This window comes from Trachurus trachurus (assembly GCF_905171665.1).
Source record: "Trachurus trachurus genome assembly, chromosome: 4".
Lineage (NCBI taxonomy): Eukaryota > Metazoa > Chordata > Actinopteri > Carangiformes > Carangidae > Trachurus > Trachurus trachurus.
The window spans coordinates 24,055,589-24,074,541 of record NC_139898.1 but is presented as its reverse complement, the minus strand read 5'-3'; the positions used below and the strand labels follow the sequence as shown (position 1 = coordinate 24,074,541).

General features: G+C 41.1%; 1 protein-coding gene across 1 annotated transcript in view; it reads right to left on the bottom strand.

The window, feature by feature from the left end:
• The window catches only part of adamts10 (ADAM metallopeptidase with thrombospondin type 1 motif, 10), a gene marked incomplete at its 5' end in the record, with an annotated part of 48,285 nt that overhangs the window by 14,940 nt on the left and 14,392 nt on the right, over positions 1–18,953 (bottom strand). The window contains 11 exons of the mRNA XM_083970830.1: positions 418–541; positions 3,970–4,103; positions 7,533–7,635; positions 7,800–7,863; positions 9,511–9,656; positions 10,149–10,256; positions 11,480–11,621; positions 11,903–12,049; positions 15,269–15,374; positions 15,697–15,740; positions 17,022–17,167. Coding sequence (XP_083826956.1) covers positions 418–541; positions 3,970–4,103; positions 7,533–7,635; positions 7,800–7,863; positions 9,511–9,656; positions 10,149–10,256; positions 11,480–11,621; positions 11,903–12,049; positions 15,269–15,374; positions 15,697–15,740; positions 17,022–17,167 — 1,264 coding nt within the window. The remainder of the gene's footprint in view (positions 1–417; positions 542–3,969; positions 4,104–7,532; positions 7,636–7,799; positions 7,864–9,510; positions 9,657–10,148; positions 10,257–11,479; positions 11,622–11,902; positions 12,050–15,268; positions 15,375–15,696; positions 15,741–17,021; positions 17,168–18,953) is intronic.

Here is an 18,953-nt window from a genome sequence, read left to right as displayed (position 1 = left end):
GGAGTTTTATTGGCGTCATCAATTAAACATCTGTGACGGTACGCTGCTTTGCATGTGAGCAGACAATTATATGATACATTTTGAATATCTGGGGTATCCTAACTCACTCGGCAAGGCTGCTTTCCAAGATGCATTCCCATTCCCAATCCAAAGTATCCGAATCCAAAGCTTGCATGTGCACATTTTTTGGTACAAGAGAACAGTTATGTTGCATAACTTGTCTTGGTGAAGGCCTATTGTTACAGTAGAGGACAGTTTCAATGCTGAGGTCAAAGAGTAAACCATGTTTCCCCTCTGCTAATGACGACAGGACACATCAAAGAGAGGAAACGTCTGTGGCAGCAGTTTCCAAAGTGCTAATCATTGGGATGACTGGGAGAGTGAAAGTGGTACTCGTCGAGTGTTTTATTTCTGTACCTCCTTCAGGCAGCGAGTCGTTGAAGAGTCCCTCCACAGACATGCAGCTGCTCCCGTCACCCCCACAGATCCGGCAGCGGTCCTCACGAACGTCTGAACCGAGGATGCGATCACAGCCTACGTGCTGCGGGAAAGGGAGAAATGAGTGAGCAGCGGGGTCACCCGGGGTCATGGGTGAAGGGGCACAGTCAGTAAGTCGAGAGGTGTCATAGGCCGGGCTGAGGGATTACCTCTAATGTCTTCCAGACCACTTTTCCAAAACACAGAAATATCAGATGGTAAGTCCAGATGTGCTTTCTGATCCTGTGCAGACATAATGCTCTTAGGTTGCTAAACTCATAGCTGTCGACATAAATAAGTTTCATGATGAGCAAAGCAGGTGGTTTTACTCAAACTCTTTAACAGTGAACCAAAGCTAAACAAAGGTGCAGAAAATGAATGGCAACTGCTCTCATTCTCATATATTCATATGACAGTTGCTTATTGTAGAGAGGGATAATGAGGTTTAAGTTTATTATGACTTTAACGTGGATTAGATCACAGTTCAAAACTAAATACAGAGTTCAAAGTGTGATTCACCTCGTCGTTACCTGGTGGATTTGTAACGTGGTGGTTGTGAGTTATTAAAGTTTAAAATGATGAAAGGTCACAACCAGCGGAGACCTGCTGTCTCTGGAGGCAGGCAATGATTACTAAAGCTCATCTGAGTCAACAGGACAACACATAATCCATATTAAAACTACGGTGGTGGCATATGTGACATTCAAAAACTGCATTTCAACGATACCGTCTGTGTATCATCCATTCATTCAGCTCTTTGTGCTCTGTGGAATTGTAATTGACTTTTTTTTAAACTATTTTTGGACATTTTACAGACAAAGTGATTAATCGAGAAAATAAATGATGATGATGATAACAGTTGGTTGGAACCCCATTTCATTTTTATGTTTGAGGTAATCTAAAATGGAAAAATCACATTTGTTATATTAACTATTCTATTTTTGATACACATGAAAAAATAATTGGATGAACAGATGACACACAGGCTCGTCTTAGTCTTAAATGACTTAAAAAACTAACAAGAATGAAAGGTTTTGTGTAAATTAATGGCTCTAAGGATGTGACTGGAGAAATTCAATTCTGAAATTTTATGCGACACTTTGTCGTTCCTGCATGAAACTCTTTTTTACAATGACAGCCCAACAGCAGGAAAAGCTTTTTTTCCAACAAAGTGTGGGTTGCATTTGTGCTTCCTGCTTTACACTACACAGTGGATCCTCGTGAGAGCGAAGCCTTCACCTGGATTTACGTGGTCTGTTCATTTCATGAAAGAACAGGTGTTGTTAATGTTTTGTACACACTATATTTTGTCCAACAGATCCGGGAAAAAGCGTCTCTAGCTGACATGCCTTTCGTCTGCAGCAGCATGTTGTGTTCAACTGGACCATCTGTTCTTAGGCCTTTTTCTGCCTCCCCCACTTCTCCCCGTCTCCCTGTCTTTCCCCTCTCTCTTATTGTCAGACGCCAACTCCTGAACCAACGCCAGCATGAGGCTGCAAACAAGAGATAGAGATTTCTCCACAGTGTTTGAAGTTTTATGCCTGCATAAAATATAAGAGAGGTGAGACGACAGAGGAGAGAGAGAGAGAGAGAGAGAAAGGAAGAGGTGCTGACTGGATAGCAGACAGAAAAATTGTGCAAAAGAAGAAGAGAAAGATAAAGGAAAAAAAATAGAGGAACAATTGAGTAAGAAAATGAGTGGAATGGAGAAATGTAGAGTCAGAGAGGGAATGAGGAAAAGAGAGACAGATAATAAGAGCGCAGTGAGCCAGCCTGCAGTGCAGACAGACTAACAGCTGAGCTGGAGGGTCAGCGAGTTCCTACAGAGCAGAACAGAGCAGAGTACAGGAAAACGAGAGCAGTGAAGGAGGAGGAGAGAACAGAGGGGATGTTGATAAACAAAATCGTCTTTTTGGATGAGTTCAGGATCCTTAGCCTTCCTCAGCCTCTCGGTCTATAAGACACTTCAAATTAAGTGAATGGGGGGAAAAAATGAAAAAAAAAAAAATCTTTGGCTCTCTACAAAACAACAAGCTGTCTGTCTTGGAGTTGCTGCCTCTCATTTTTTTGCTTTTGCCCTCACATCCTTTACTCCATATGCAAAGCTTCAGCTGAGTTTTTAGCCTGGAAGAATATCCAAAAACAACAAATTGGGGATCAACACCAATCATGTAAGCTGTGTGCTGTTACCATTAGTGCTTTTCTTTGTCTTACATCCCTTGACAAATGAGTCATGTGGGTGTCAAAACGGGTTCCAGGGACCTGTGGCAGCACCAGGTGGTCTCCACTTCGTTAATATGAACAGCAGTTAAGATGTTTTGTTTTCATTAACAGCCGGGATTAAAGAGGGAAGCATCAGTAATGGGAATCTACGAGTGCTGCCAAAGTTACGATAATTCTTCAGTCCAGCAGCTGATAGTGATGATCGTCAGCAGCCTGTGTGTAAACTGAACCGTGGCGGCTGTCCAGAGTCTAGACAGCGAGTATAAACAACACTATCTCAGTAGAAGACAGTCTTGTGTTGACTCCTTATTCTGCTGCTTCAGCTTAAACGGGCCGCTCACGTGCAGACGTACAGTGCCCTACAACAGCTTGTTCCTCAATGAAAGCCAGCAATGAGAGAGAATACAATCGCCGTTTCCTAATTGTACGTCTCTGCCAACCAGGCAAATTGCATGATATGTGGTCTGAATCTCCCTTTCTGTTCACAGAAAGCCACAGTGTTGAACAGCTGACCTTTGACCATTGGGATTTAATAAGTTCTTCTCACCTTTATCCTCTTACACCTTTGTGTTAAAGGGGAACTTTGCAAGTCCGGCCACTTTTCCGCTGTTCTACTAACCCTCCTCTCGGCCATGTGCATTTGTTTACGAAGATACCGGCGAGAAATCAATCGATAGAGCGGTAGATAACGTTATTTATCATATACGATGTTACGACGTGTATATTTGTGTAGTCTTCTCTGTCATAAACAAGAGGTTACAGGTTACGGAGGCGTGTTTGTGTTGCAGTGCCGCAGAGACGAGAGCTGGGACACCGGGGTGGTGGTGCTGATCTTGTAAGGTTGGTCTTTAGCCAAGAGACGCTACGAGGAAGGCAGAGAGCCTCCGTTCTCCCTGTAACAAGTTACTATTCATTTATTAAACCATCACAATTACTCCAGATCTGTTTAATTCAGGTGAAAAATGTAGCATAGTTAAGCTACAAATCCTGCATAGTTCCTCTTTAAATTGTGTCCTCCTAAGTATATAGTTGTTAGAGTTATAGCCTAAACATCTTTTTGGGGTAAATTTGCTTGACCTTTGTGCACCAAAATCTGATCAGTTCATCCTTAAGTCCAAATAAAATTCCCTCGAAATGTTTCTGAGATATCGTGTTCACAAGAACGGGATGAGTGGACGGAGGACAACCTGAAAACACATAATGTTTCTGGGCCGCAGCTGTTGCCATCACAGCCATACAAACACATTTAGAAGCTTCTGGTGGTCTCACCTTGCACTCTCCGTTTACACACACGTCCAGGGAGTCGTCTCGGCAAGGTGTGCCGTCCACTACAGCCGGAGCACGCTCCGTGTAGAAGTTGTAACCTTCTGCCAGACAGTTAAGGGAGCAGGGCTTCACACCACCTGGACACACGGACACAATTTAATGAAGTATGTAATTTAAAACAACAACAACAGGAAAAAGAAAAGGCTCGGTCAAGTCTTTGTTCTGCTGAATGTATCACGTCCTAATGACGGGTGTAGAGTGACAAGGCGGAATTAAAGAGAGAGAGAAAGTTCACAGGGGACTGGGAAATGTTTTTCAGTGCTGACAACCAGAGAACAAGCAGCTGAATGTGATTAAGTCTTTGCTTCCTTTGGAATATATAACCACAGACACAAGACTACTGTTCTGCCTCAATAAATGCATACAAACATACACACCAGTAGCACACACCAACACAGTGGCTTGACTCCCAGACAGACCTGACAAAGAAGATGAATGAATGCCTGATCCTGAAGCTGAACTAGCAGAAATATTAAATTCAGACTAAAACAACAACAACTCATGTGCACACACTCCAGAAATGGCAGTATTACCTTTGTGCTGTAGCGGATAAATACTGTAACTGCTAATTATGTAATCAGGTAATAAACTCAGTCATTAGTCTTTTATTCATCTTCTCTCCAATCCAAGTTAAGGTTAATTTAATGTAAGGATATGTTATGGTAGTGATAAATCTATTGATCAATCCATTACTTCGTCACAAAAATATTCGTCAAAAGTAGAAAATGGCATCAACATAATTTATTTTCTATCAATTAAAAGCTTCATCATTTCAACGCTGGTTTACTTCTTGATCATTTATTAAGTGTGCAAGTATCTAAGCAGGTCCACGCCACACTGAAATATATATTTGTAAGATGTTGCATGTTAACATTCAGGCATTAATGCACCACACAGCCCGAGTACCTATTGCAGCAGAGATGAAACAAAATGTCTAACTCTTTTATTTGGTTAATTCTCCAACAGTCAATTAGTGGACGGGCCAAAGGCTGCCAAACAACATTATCAATAATCAATTCTAATATCCTAACTCTCTCATTGCTACTTGAACAGACTTCATCTAATATCAGACTTCATCCATGCACTGCTTGAAAACCAAGAACATAAACCACACACATATGAAGACAGAAGATAACCGTGTTGCAATGCAGATGTTACAGGACAAGTCAAGAGAGACATTAAACCATCCTGGCATCACACAATACCCTTTATTAGCAGATAGATAGATAGATAGATAGATAGATAGATAGATAGATAGATAGATAGATAGATAGATAGATAGATAGATAGATAGATAGATAGATAGATAGATAGATAGATAGATAGATAGTCATTGTACACACAACTTTGTTTGTAGCACCACATCAAATCAAAAAGCAGCATAAAAAGGCATAAGTGCAGTTATAATATGGGCAGCTGATTCTAGGTGGTACCAAGAGGTGCACATGCATGACTCTATGCTTTAATCCTTTCAGACTCTACACACACACACATGCACACACACTTGGTAGAGATGTTTCCTCTAGCCAAGTGGTATATATCCTTCATTCATCTGTACAGCTTGCCAACAGCTCCACTATTTGAGTGGCTGTTGACATCAGTCTGGGCCGTGTTTGTTTGTGCTGGCAGCGCTGAAGCAGGTACAGTATGTACTGGGAAGGAGAGAGAGAGAGAGAGAGAGAGAGAGAGAGAGAGAGAGAGAAAGAAAGAAAGAAAGAAAGAAAGAAAGAAAGAAAGAAAGAAAGAAAAAGTGAAAGAGAGAAAGAGAGTATGCACTGGCAGGGCTTCCAGACGATAAAGTGGTCAGACCACGGAAAACTACAATTCCCATGGTGCCTAGCTTTGGCAGGGTAGTTGTGTGTGTATGTGTGTGTGTGTGTGTATTATAGCTTGCAGGGTGTGTTGTATGGAGTGTGAAGGTTGAATGTGAAGGTTGCTGCTGGACTGAGAACAGCAATGTGAAGAAGTTTGAAAAAGAACTGCCTTAAAAACGACAGAACCTTTTTTAATGAACTGTCCTTGGCTGTCTGAGCGGAGAGAGGGCCGTATGTGTTACTCAATGTCTCCGGACAGAGAGACAAGAGAGAGGGGGAAAGATTGCATAATGGTGAACTAAATAAAATCAGAGGAGGCATCCAGAGCAGACAAGACAAAGAATGAATAGCGAGGAAGCAGCTCTTCCTTGAGTGAGTGAGAGGGTGAAAGTGGAAAGTGGAAAAGCTGAAATGAGGACTTGAGGAGAGAGGACGGAGAAGGGGCTGGGCGGTGTGATCTGGCCTTAACGCAGGGCAGAGTCTATGGCACTGTTCCTATTTTAACAGCTGCAAGGGATTTCCATTGTAAAATCAGCTGACTTGATGAAAGGAGCACTTGTTGCCTGAAGTTGGAATTGGCTGGCCGGCCATCTCTGTAAGCCATTATGTTATTGGAGGGCTAGATTAAAGGCAGTTATGTCGTTGAAACTATTTATCTTTCACGTCCAGTGTAGTGTTCATCAGGAGCAAGGAATTCTTGCAAAGCATTGTGGGATGCGTGGCTCTCGGCAGCCAGCATCTGCGATCCAGACTGGAGGGAGAGAGAGTCTGCAGCTTCGATTCACTTTCTCCTTCACTCCACACACACACACACACGCATGCACACACACACACACACACACACACACACCCTTTCTGTCTCCAGACTTCTGTTCATCTCATGTCATCAACTTATTTATTATCGCAGAGTCATTCAAGACTTAAATTTGTCTTTAGAGGAAAAAACACGTTCCTTTGACTGACTGTGTGAGGTTTAAGTTGCAAATTAATATAAAATGATTCCACAATAAGTATAAATGTCCTACAATCAAATGTCAAGTGTATTTATAATAACTGTCACATTTTTTTATACATGGAGTTTTATTACAAAAACAGATTTTTGAAATCTAAAAGCACACATTATACCAACGATTCTGTGATTGGATTATTATTAATCGCGTATTAGCATATATATCTGGTCTATGTGGTCTAATTTTAACTAGATTATACAGCACATGTTTAGGCAATTAACTCTGAAGTGACTAGAGCGATGGCGGACAGACTGCTGTGCTCATAACGGCCTGTTAATAGCTGCTATAGCTTTGAGACTTGGTGTTTTATTAAGGTAAACTAGACGTAGAAAACAAATCTTTTATCGGTACCACCTGTGCTATGTATCGCACTACAATAAAGTTGGTCATGCAGGTTGTAAATAAAACTACCAGGCTGAACAAACAGCACATTTTACAACTCACAGTGTCAGTTTGACTTCCTGGTTTTGGTTTATTTACGTCCAAAATGAAGCTATTTTATGTATTTGTATCTGATCGCCACCTGTTTGGTTACCCATTAGACATCGCAACAATTACTACTTTACAACATCGTCACAGAACCGAACTGTAACAACTGCTGGTTGGTGAAAGAGGCCATCTGCAGTCGAGATCGCAATGCAGCAAATATAAATTCACACACACACAGGTTTTACTCACTCACCCCCTCTGTATGGCTTCCAGCTGTAAAATTTTCCCCGGAAAGGAACGCTGTCGAAGTTGGAGCATTGAATCTCCCTGAAATCCCGAGAGCCTGCAGGGCACTCCTAAAACACACACACACAAACACAAACATACATGCATATATATATATTATACACACTTTATACATACACAAATACTCCTGTGCAACAAATGAAGTCAAGCTAAGGATGCAGTGTTGCTGACGACGATGATGATGTTGATGTTGATGAAGAGCAGCGATACTCACATCAATATTGCAGGACCTGAAGCGCTTTCTCTCCCCCAGACAGTACTTTCCACCAATGGTTGGCCTGCGACCAAACAGAGAGAATCAGGCCAGTCAGTCACATCTGAGTACAATTTAACAAGATCTAACCTCCATCACATCACCACACAGCGCTGGCTCCCGATCGCTGCTTTGTCTGCATTCATCAGGGTGTTTTCAATCTTGCCGTCTGTCTCTTTTATTGCTTCATTGTTTATCATAGACCATCACGACAACACCTCCGTATTTTAAAAAAGGAGCTGAAAAGGAAGTCGGAGCCAGCCACCATCAAATGGCTGCTTCTGCTTAACTTTCAACAAATTTAAACATGATGGAGCCAAAGCAAATGTGCAAGATGATGCTCAGAAATAATAGGAGACAACACTGTTGGCCGCAGATTTGGGTCAATTCATTCCCCATTTTAATCAATTCAAGATGATGGATCTGGTGACTGTGATTCAAAGCAAGTCTGCTAGTTGTTTTCAGATGACTCCGACTGAGAATTATTTCATACCCGATTAAAGAGGTATGTTAGATATTTGAATATGTGTTATTATATACTGTATATCTGGAAAGCGTTTGGAATTGGGTTTCATAAGACCGACCGGTAAAACCAGTATTTAACGTGGATCAGTCGCTTCTGTTACATATTTGAAGCCTGTTAAAAATGCCCCAATTTGCCAGTTTTTCTTCATATTTAAAAAACAATAACAGAGGATCACGTTCCCATTGTGTCCTTTTCAAGCCTGCAGAAAAGTCACCAAAGTATAGGTTTGAAATCCTAATCGGAAAAGAAATGCATGAAACTATCGGTTTAACTGATGTTGATATGAGGCTTCTGCTGGCTGAGTTTGCAACATCATGCAGGTATCTGCAATATATCACTATCACCGCAATATAAATTATTGATTCTAATAATTATTCTCGTGATAGTCATTATCATGATACAGTATATTGGCTTACATTAGTTTATGTTTGGGTGTATGTGTATATATATGTATATATGACACTCCATATGATCTTATAATATGCTATTATATATTATATTGTGCTATATTACACTTGGCTATATTATATTATAATGTCTTGTACTGCCCTATATTATATTACTATAGCTCACACTACCCTGTCACATTATATTAGGTTAAATCATAACGCACATCATATTATATGTGTTGTATTCCCCTGTATAACCTTATCTTATCTCGCATTATCTTGTCACATTATATTAGTTTAAATTATATTGCACGATACTATGTGTGAATAGTACGTATATAAACACATAGATAAACACTGGATTTGTTCTTGATTGTCAAAGCACTGAAGCCTCATATTAACTCCAGCTGAATTTGGAAATGTATTTTGTGACCATATGGGTATGGGATTATCGTTTTGCCAAATATATATATATATATATATATATATATATATATATTTCTTTAAATCAACACATCCTGCAATGAAATGTATTGTATTTGGCACAATCATACAATTCACCTGCAACCCATTCTACGTAGCTAACTAGAAAGAAATTAGCCAGGTACTTTCACTGTTGCATTCAAACGCCCAGGCTAGTTGCCGATTCTGAGGGTGCCAGTCAATTTTAAGCTATAGAAGTTTGAAGTCAGCTTTAGTATGAATCAATTACAGTAGGTTTCACCAGACACAACACTGATCCAGCTGAGAGCTGTACCTGGGGCTGTCACAGTGTCTGATGGAAGAGGAGACTCCACCTCCACACGTCCTGCTGCACTCCTCCCAGGGCGACCACAACCCCCAGCCTCCGTCCACGCCCTCCGGACGAGTCCCATAGGCCACACACACCCTCTTGTAGCACCACTGTGCAGGAAGCGTCAAAAAAAGATTCATTATGATTCCTATGATAGCTACAACTGTGGGATGGTATATTGTAAAAAAAAAAAAGAAAAGAAAAGAAAAGAAAAAAAGCTAACCAACAGGCCGTAGGGAGCAAATATCATCATATCAATCACAACCTCAAATGGAAAGCAAAATAAACCAAGAGTACAAGATATCACAGGCCCAGAAAGAGATTTTTCTAAAAAAAAAAAATCAGAGAGGTTTTTTTTCCCTTTTAAAACAGTTCCTCTTATAAATATTTTTATTGGAAAACATGTCAGAGAAGATGAGTCAACATGAGAATAAGTGCTGCTTTTTTAGTCCTGCTGCAAAAAATCAGGACTGGTCCCAGATGAACAAAACCAACTCCCAACCCAAACTCTGTCCCATCTACACCAGCAGCATCCTTATATGTCCAACTTTTAAAAAGGAATAACGTAAGAAAAAAAGAGTGTCTTTTCAGTGTTTATTTACCCCTTTCTCTATCGTGTTGGTCTGACAGATGGTTCCTTCTGCAGCAGGGATACTGCTAGTGATGCAACGGTTGCTCTTACTCATGCACCAGAGTTCACTGCAGACTTCCTGTGTGTGTCAATGAAAGGAGAAGAAATACAGGGAAAAGAAAAACGAAAAGTCAAGAGTGTTTCTATAGAAACTCATTACAGAGACACGCGGTGGATTTGCTGACTCCTCTCTACAGTGATGTCTATAACACATGGGGCTACATTTTATTGTGTACATATGCTCTGACCACATAGTATCGATAATAATGAGTCTATAAAGCAGTGCGCTCCTCCAGATGTCCATTCGCTCTGAGCCTGGCCCTGTAAAAGTTGACCATGCAATAAAGTGGATGCTATTCAGCGATGGTATTGCAAGATGTTTCACGTCATCACTGAGACATGGACTTGGACGGGAGAGCCAGAGGAACACAAATCGGAGAGATAATTATCTGATACAAAGAGAGGAGCTTTATTTATAATGTTTACAGAGACCGCACTCAATAAAATCCATTTTAAGCTACCTGCTGCCGACAACATCTGAACAATAATGCAGTGTGCCGTGTCAAATACGCATGAGAACTTGAAGGGATAGTTCAACATTTTGGCAAATTCGCCCACTGCCATAATCCCTATAGTCATAGCAGTAGGTTCGTTACCTTTAATTGTCGGTGCAAGCTATTTTTAGAACGGCGGAGCAGAGCCGTGAGCTGCTCAGAGCTACGCTACGGAGGCTCATGGGATTTCTTGGTTTCCCTCATCAAACTCATCAAATACACAATCCAACAACTCCAAAACGCTCTGGTGGACAAGTTGTGACCTGCACATTCACCACGCTATGAGATAATAACGTTACGTTACGAGACAGAGTTGTTTTCAAGGCAAATTCATGCAAAACAGCTGATGTGTGATCCCGCTGGGGGCAGTTTTTCAGCAAGCAGTCTCTGAATTTACCTCATAAACAACTCTGTCTTGTAACGTTCTGTTATTATCTCATAGCGTGGTGAATGTGCAGGTCACAACTTGTCCACGGGAGCATTTTGGAGTTGTTGGATTGTGTATTTGATGAGTTTGATGAAGGAAACCAAGAAATCCCATGCGCCTCCGACCGTAGCGTAGCTCTGAGCAGCTCGCGGCTCTGCTCCGCCGTTCTAAAAATAGTTTGCAAAACGCGATGTACCACAAAAAGATAATAAATTCCAATCTAATCTAAGCTGTGATGAAGGATTTAATGAATTTCTCTATGTATAAGGGGGGAAAAACAGTAAGAAAAGTAAACTGAGACATGAATGAGGAGCAACTCACCGCGTATTTACATTGTCGAGATCTGACGCCGTACTGGAAGCGGCACTGTTCGTCTGCGTCGTAGGCCTGACCAGGGGCTGTGGTGGGATACACGAACTCCTGCTTGGGAGGTACGTTGTTCAGACAGGATCCCATACCTGAGCTAAAGCGCAGCAAACAAGAGGATGGAGATTAAAATACATGGTAACTACTGTTTTAATTGTTTGTTTTGAGGACATCCAAAGTTAAGCTGTTTTCACTGAGGCTCTGAACAGGCAGACAATAATTAAACTGAATCGCCCACAGTCAGGACCCATCTGTAACTTCGATGTTTCTCTGACCATCAAAAACGTTACATTGACATCCAAAGTGATTTTTTCTTATCTGAAACCTATAATTACCAAATTATTTGTGGTGTTGCAGATATCTGATAGGCTGACTCACTCCAGGAAGCTGGTGATGTAATCCCGGCTACAGGCGGACCAGATGAACGGGTTTGTCTTCATGGTAATGTGGTCTGCCATCAGCTTGGCGGTATCCTGGCTGCGAGGGCCGCAGGCGTTTCCCATACCGTCATGGTTCATGCCAAACCTAAAGCCCATGATGATACAGTGACAACACTTTGAGGCTGTGTGGATGGGGACAGTGGAAAAAAGATCACTGTGGATAACCAAGCGGGATCTAAAGAACAGACATGTGAAAGTCCACAGCTGTCACAAGTGTTCACCTTCATCCATTGAAATATATATATGACCAAGTGCTTCATTATTAGGACGATATTCCTCTAGTACCTGCAGTTTTTCTGATTTAGAGCCTACTTGTTTTCTAACTGACCTTTTACAAACAAGAAGACGACTATGTGGTCAAGTTTAAACGTCACAAAGTTGTTCCACTATAAATAAAATATTTTGTTGTTCAGACAACACAAAGACATTAGATTAGATCAATCAGGCGAAGAACATTTCTCACACCAACTAATGCACCCAGGGAGGAGATATAAGGTTCCTCTAAGGTACAAACACTCATTTGTCCCTCTTTCAGTCAAGCTCATTAACGAGCAAACATAAACATGTATTGCAACTTTGCACAGCTCAGGATGAGCCAGTGTTTTTTGCACATCGTTTTTCTGTATGTTTTTATTGTGTTTGCACTGTCTCATGTGTATTTATTGTCTTGTGGCTGTTTTTTATTGTCTATGCAGCAGCACCCTGCATCCAAATTAAATTTCTCCCAAGGGAGACAAATAAAGAAACTTGACTTGACTTGGCTTGAGATCATGTCATCAAAGTCACTGTAAGATTAATTTCTGATATATATCAAATCAAATAAATCAAAATCAAATAAACTTTATTTGTCCCACAAAGGGAAATTTGTCTTGGTCCATCTACAACATGGCATGATATATTAATGACACAACATCCTGATATATAACCAAATAGTCGAAAGTTTCGCACTGTTACTCATCTATTTTGTGTTTTTCTTCACTGAACAATCATGATACCCTCACAGAAGCCGTGTTTGAGCCTGAAATATAAATGTTTTATCCCTCAGCCGAGTCATTACTCTCATGGTCTGTCTCGTCTTTTCATGTGGGTGCCCTCAACCACAGACAGGCCTGTGTTTAATCTAATGTGCACTGTGATGTTTAAATAATTTATATGGCAATTAAAAACAACTGTTGATAGTGTTGGGGCTGGGGAAGCTGACTGATTACACACACACACTCACACAAACACACATGTAAACACAAATCAGCACACCATGTCCAGTCATGTTGGATAGAGACAGCCTTGGGGTCTGAGTACTCGAAAGCTACCTGTGTTAATCATTAGGGAGGCAGGACCTCAATGGATTTACCATCTGCTGTAAAACTTCTAAGTGTTGTGTGTGCACCCAGAGTGAAACTGAGTAATACTCATTACTCTCTGAGCAAGAAAAATACTCCCCCAAAACAAACCAACTTAACGGTTTCTCAGAAAAACTGAGAAATGAATAGTAATCTCTGCTGATTTACTGCATTCATGACAGGAATAAGGCTTATAGGCAGATACAATTACTAGTTACTAAGTGGTCCAGAACAGCTGGTCTTGTAAATCACAGTCTCCAAGTCACCCAGAGGATCTAGATATAAAAAAATTAGGCTTCTCCAAGCGCCGTACTAAACCCACATGTTATAAATTCCACTGGAAAGTAAATAGTGTTGCTGAAAGAAAATACACAACTATTAACACATTCTCAGAAGATTGCAAAAACTTTGGAGATGTATTCTGAGGACAGGCTCTCTGTGGAGGGAGATACATGAGACACCTCAGGGAACCCTACATAGATATTTTCTGTGTCAGGCTCAGCTAAAAAACAGCAACCTTAGACCTGGTAGGGATTCTGTGTTTTTCCACACGCAGGGTTATGAACTTCTCATACAGACGCAGTGGGTCATAGCTTCACGAGCATGAACTCTACATGAAAAATTGTGAGGTTTAAATACACCCTAAGAGACTTCTAACATGTCACTGCCATTGCATTCTGTTTAAGAAAATTAATAACCTTTCTGGACTGCAAATGTATGATGTATGATGCAGGTCTGCAGACCAGGCATTCAGCCTGGTTATCAGGGTCAGGCGGCTTCCATCCCCGTCACTGATAGATGCAGATCTGTTCAATATTTCTACAGATAGTTCACTCTGAACCAAAGTCGTAAACCACCCATCTGACCAACTAACTGAGGATAAGGCAATGTACTCCGATGCCATCAAGAAGGAGGCTTAGAGTTCCCTTTGCCAAAAATACAGGGTGCAAGAAGTCATAGCATCTTTAAGTGAACTTTGAGCTATAGACCCTTTCAGAGAGTATAAACAAAGACAGGTGTGGCTCATTAGAAAATGCTCTGGTACACTAAATAGAATGGAGCCTTAATTAGTATCCTTGGTAACACCTGTCTTTGTTTATACTCTCTGAAAGGGTCTATAGTGAAACCACAGCTGCTGTATGATATTGTATTGTTGTACTTCATGTGATTATTTATTTATTTGTTATTGTGCTGGTTGTTTCCAGCTGTTGTAGTTGGCTGACTACCAAGATGCCAAAGGCAAATTTCCACTGTGTTTTTAAACCATTGGACAATAAAGTTTTCTTATCTTATCTTATCTTAGGTAACTTTTGTGGTGTCTGAAGACCTTAAAGGGACAACGAGGAGTTTTGGAAAAGCGAAGCGTTTTCACACTACATTTATGAGCCTCCGCGCGCACCGTGAAATTCTTTGACCGGCGTAAGACAGACTCATGTTTTCATTCATCAAGAATTAAAGTCAGAGGTTCGAAGACGATCACATACCGTCGTAGTTCCGACCATAAACAGCGATTCGGCTGCGTTATTCTCATGACTCACCACAAAACCGAAAGTAAAGAAATGCTGGTCGACTCGACCAGCATTTCCACCACCACTAATAATAACAAAATAACGATAGAGACAAAACGATATATTTATCGAAAATGGGCCCATTAACAAGTGTGGGTAGCGTAGATTCATCCACATTAACGTGAGACTTTTTTATAACCAAATAGAAACTCCTCGTTGTCCCTTTAACAATGCATAAATCTTGCTGCAAAAATAAAATAATGAAGTGAAGATAAATTGGTTTATGAGCAGTCCACTTGCAAAATAAAGTTATGAACCATTAACATTTTGATTTTTAACCCAAGTGGCCTTTCATTGAGCCGGGAAATAATAAATAATTGACAGAAGAGGCAGTTTGACAAGTATACTGAACAACATAAAATGTATAGTGTGTGTGTGTGTGTGTATATTACTCACGTGTGTCCTATCTCGTGGGCGATAGTAAAGGCTGTTCCCAGACCAATGTCCTCATTGATGCTGCAGCTTCTCTCTGGCTCACACATCCCTCCTACAGGAGCCAGACCTGTTACACACAGTGTATGAATATAAAACCTGACTGAACTATAGACCACATCTTTAAATCTCAACTTCAGTGAACCTTGTGTGTGTGTGAGAGAGAGAGAGAGACAGAGAGAGAGTTGGGACTACTTGTGAGTTTAGATCTTGAAAATTAGGACATTTGGGCAGGTCCTTAGTTCAGACAGTCGCTTCAAATGGCTTTTTGAGTGTTAGGACTTTGTTTTATGGTTAATAGTGTCATAATAAGGTTTGGGATCAGTGTTTTGGGTGCATTTGGGTTCAGACACAGAGAGGAGTGTGTGTAAATGCGTGAGAGAGGGTGTTACCTAGGGTTTCACAGGGCTTGTTTTTTTGGATGCAGATGTCGTACCTGCAGGTGGGAAAGAAAAATAAACACGGGTGTTTAAAACTAACTCTTACACATACGCAAAAGCAGCATAATTTAACAGAATGTGTGCGTGTGTGCATGTTAAAATCCACTTGCATGTGCGTTCACACACGTTCAGATATACTTGAGATGGGCATGCACTGCAGTACATTCAAAATATACACAGAGACATTTGAGGACAGGCCGTGGACAGCAGTGATAGCAGACAGATATAGTTTTAAAAGAACAATAGCAGGAAGTCTTGCACGGTCACTGTGGTGTCATCTGTCTGGAGCGCTTCCATCCTCCGCTTGATAAGTGGCATCGTAAAAAAAAATCAAAATGTTCCCACAAAGCCACCACCACAACCATAACTAACAGATCAGTAATGACATTTCTGTTAACCTCCTGCAACATGAGCTTATAACACATCCTGTTTGGGAGAATAGGGAAGCATTTATGGCCGCATCGAATGACTAACCAAACTGTGGTCGGACTGTTTGCTGATGCACATTCCTCAGTCAATAGCATCAGTGTTTAATATGCGCCTACCAAGGTTGTGGCTGTTTTCCTGCTACAGTATCAGTAACAGAGCGGAGTTAGAGAAATGAAATGACAACTGAGAGAAAGCAGCGCTGTCACATTAAGAGACAACTTTTCTCATTCTCATGTGTCTCGGGGCGTCGCACCATTTTATTTAGGCATTTAAAAAATCTCTCATGGTTTCTTGCAAACTCCTCAGATCTCACTTTTTTTCTCCAGATGCTGAGCCGGGCACGGCGACCTCGGCTATCGTCACCCCAGAGACAGAACAAGACATAAGCCAATTCTCTTGGACTTGACTTAATGAACGTCTATGAGGAGAGGGGCTGGGAATGTGAGAAATCAGTGCAGAGATAACACTGTCGTAGGCTTATACGAACAGGAAAACAGACTTTAACGTTTTCTTATTTACCAAAAGTTGTTTCAGGAGGCAAGAGTTGTATAAATAAACCTTTTACAGAGCTCCTTGCTGCAGTAACACTTTGCCAATGCGATATAAATGGTAACATTTTATTTTATAAGTCTGCAATTTCCTAATAATTTCCTGGAAAGTTTCAAGGAAGGAGTTATGTAATTTGGTGTGTTACTGAGAGAATGGACACAAAGGTCTGAGAAAGTTATTTGAGTTCATTTATTGTATCACTGGAAACTTATTGCTCCGTTGAACCGAGTGCTTGCTAGTAGACAAAATACATGTTATTCATTATCAGCAGCCCCTGTTGTGTAATTTGGTGGCCTAACCTGGTGATAAGCACAGCAGTGTCGTGGTGAGCGATCCCATTGTCTGGTATGGCGTTCCCATAGCTGCTCCTGTGTTGGATGGTTTTCTGCCACTTACAGAAGCTGTCTAAAGACTTCCCTGCATGGTGGTTGATCTCTAGTGTTGGCTGAAAGAGAGTTGAGAAAGGAAACATAGACTCAAAAATCGCAAATTAGGAAAACAAAAACTAATTTTACAACTACACAACTCTTAATGTTTTTGCAAAGTTACTAGATTAATGTTAAGTTACTCTAGTGTCAACAAAGAGGTGATCTCAACAATCAGATTATAGACCAATAATGCTGATAACCCAGCCCGACTCTTCCTGTATTTGTGTTTCAGGCTGCACCAGTGTGTCCTGTAAAAAAAGATGCATCTCAAAAAGAAAAAAGAAAAGAAGAAGCTGTGTTTTCAGCTGTGTAACTCATCATTTTCCAGGTAATCCAGTGGGCTTTTAATAGTTTATTTAACATAAAAAGTAAGAGATTTTTCTCATTGCTCATACATTTTCTCATTTCATACCATTGCACACAAGTCTCTACTTCATCTTTGCAATAAAAATCCCCATATTTGGAAATTCAGTGGACAGTGACTATACTTAGTGCGACCACACTTAAACCTGGGATTTTAGCCTTGAGAAGATTAAAAAACTTCCCTCCCCTGTATCAAAGGAAGCTAATGCGGAGGTAGGATTAGAGCGAAGGTGCTTTCTAGTATTATGAGAGTGCAGAGAGGAGAAGAAGGGAGTGCACTGCTGGCCACAGCTGGCGAGAACTCGTAACCCAGGAATGCATGTGGTGACATAACTAGTAATTGCCTCATCCCACAGTCCCTCATTTCTGGGCCCACTGCTGGCCTGGTTTTCCTTTCCAGGGGCAGCTTGCCGTTTTCAGACCTGGAAACCAGCAACAGAACCACTCGACTCAGACTACTCTCAGTCCTGTCCCCGACCTCAACCTCAATGGTCCATGGAGTAAGAATAACAACACTAATACTGCACACCGCTAATGATCCTAACATTTACTTCTTTAATCTCTCGGATGACGAACACATCCGAACGGTAAATTATGGAGCTAATTTAAAGGCAGTATGAAAAGTATGAATCATAAATGTTCCCTAATAAGACATCTATAGAGGAAACCGCAAAGCCACACTGTAATGCACCTTTTATTCACTTTGATTCATCCGTCAGATCGCAAGAAGGTCAACATCAAGATGGAGCTGGCCGCACTGTCTCGCCACATGCTGTTAATGGCAGGCTAATAAGGCCATTTACTGGGTAGCCTGAGGGCTCCGTCGTCTCCGGAGCTATGCTGGTAAGGTCATGCACTTTTTATGAGCCGAACTCCTGCCTTGTGGTCAGGGGTGGATTCTCACTCTGTGTCCTTTCTAACCTCCTTTCACTAACTCGTATTATACAGAAATAGGAACAGGACATAAGGGTGCGCAGCCATACGAGCTGCTCTGTGTTTAGATACAGTGGTGCATAAAATACTCACAATGACAAAGTTTCAATGATCTCCAAGATCATCTGCTGATGGGCATCAAACACAAAGTGCAGCTGAGGCTGGTGGACATGTAATTTGTTTTGCAGATATTATTAGGCCAAAGACCTACGTAAGTACTGGATAATTTAAAAAAAAAAGTAACCCAAGAGGTCACTGAGTTGTTAAGATTAATCCTGAGGGGAACATGACTTTGAATGAACCTTGACCTGCTGGTGGCATTAGAGGTTAAATCAGGTCATCAACGATCTCATAGCGATAAATATTTTGTGGCCATCACCATTAAAGGGATAGCTCAACATTTTGGCAAATTGACCCATTGCCATAATCCCTATAGTCTTAGAAGTAGGTTTGTTACCTTTAATTGTCGGTGCAAGGTATTTTTAGAACGGCGGAGCAGAGCCGTGA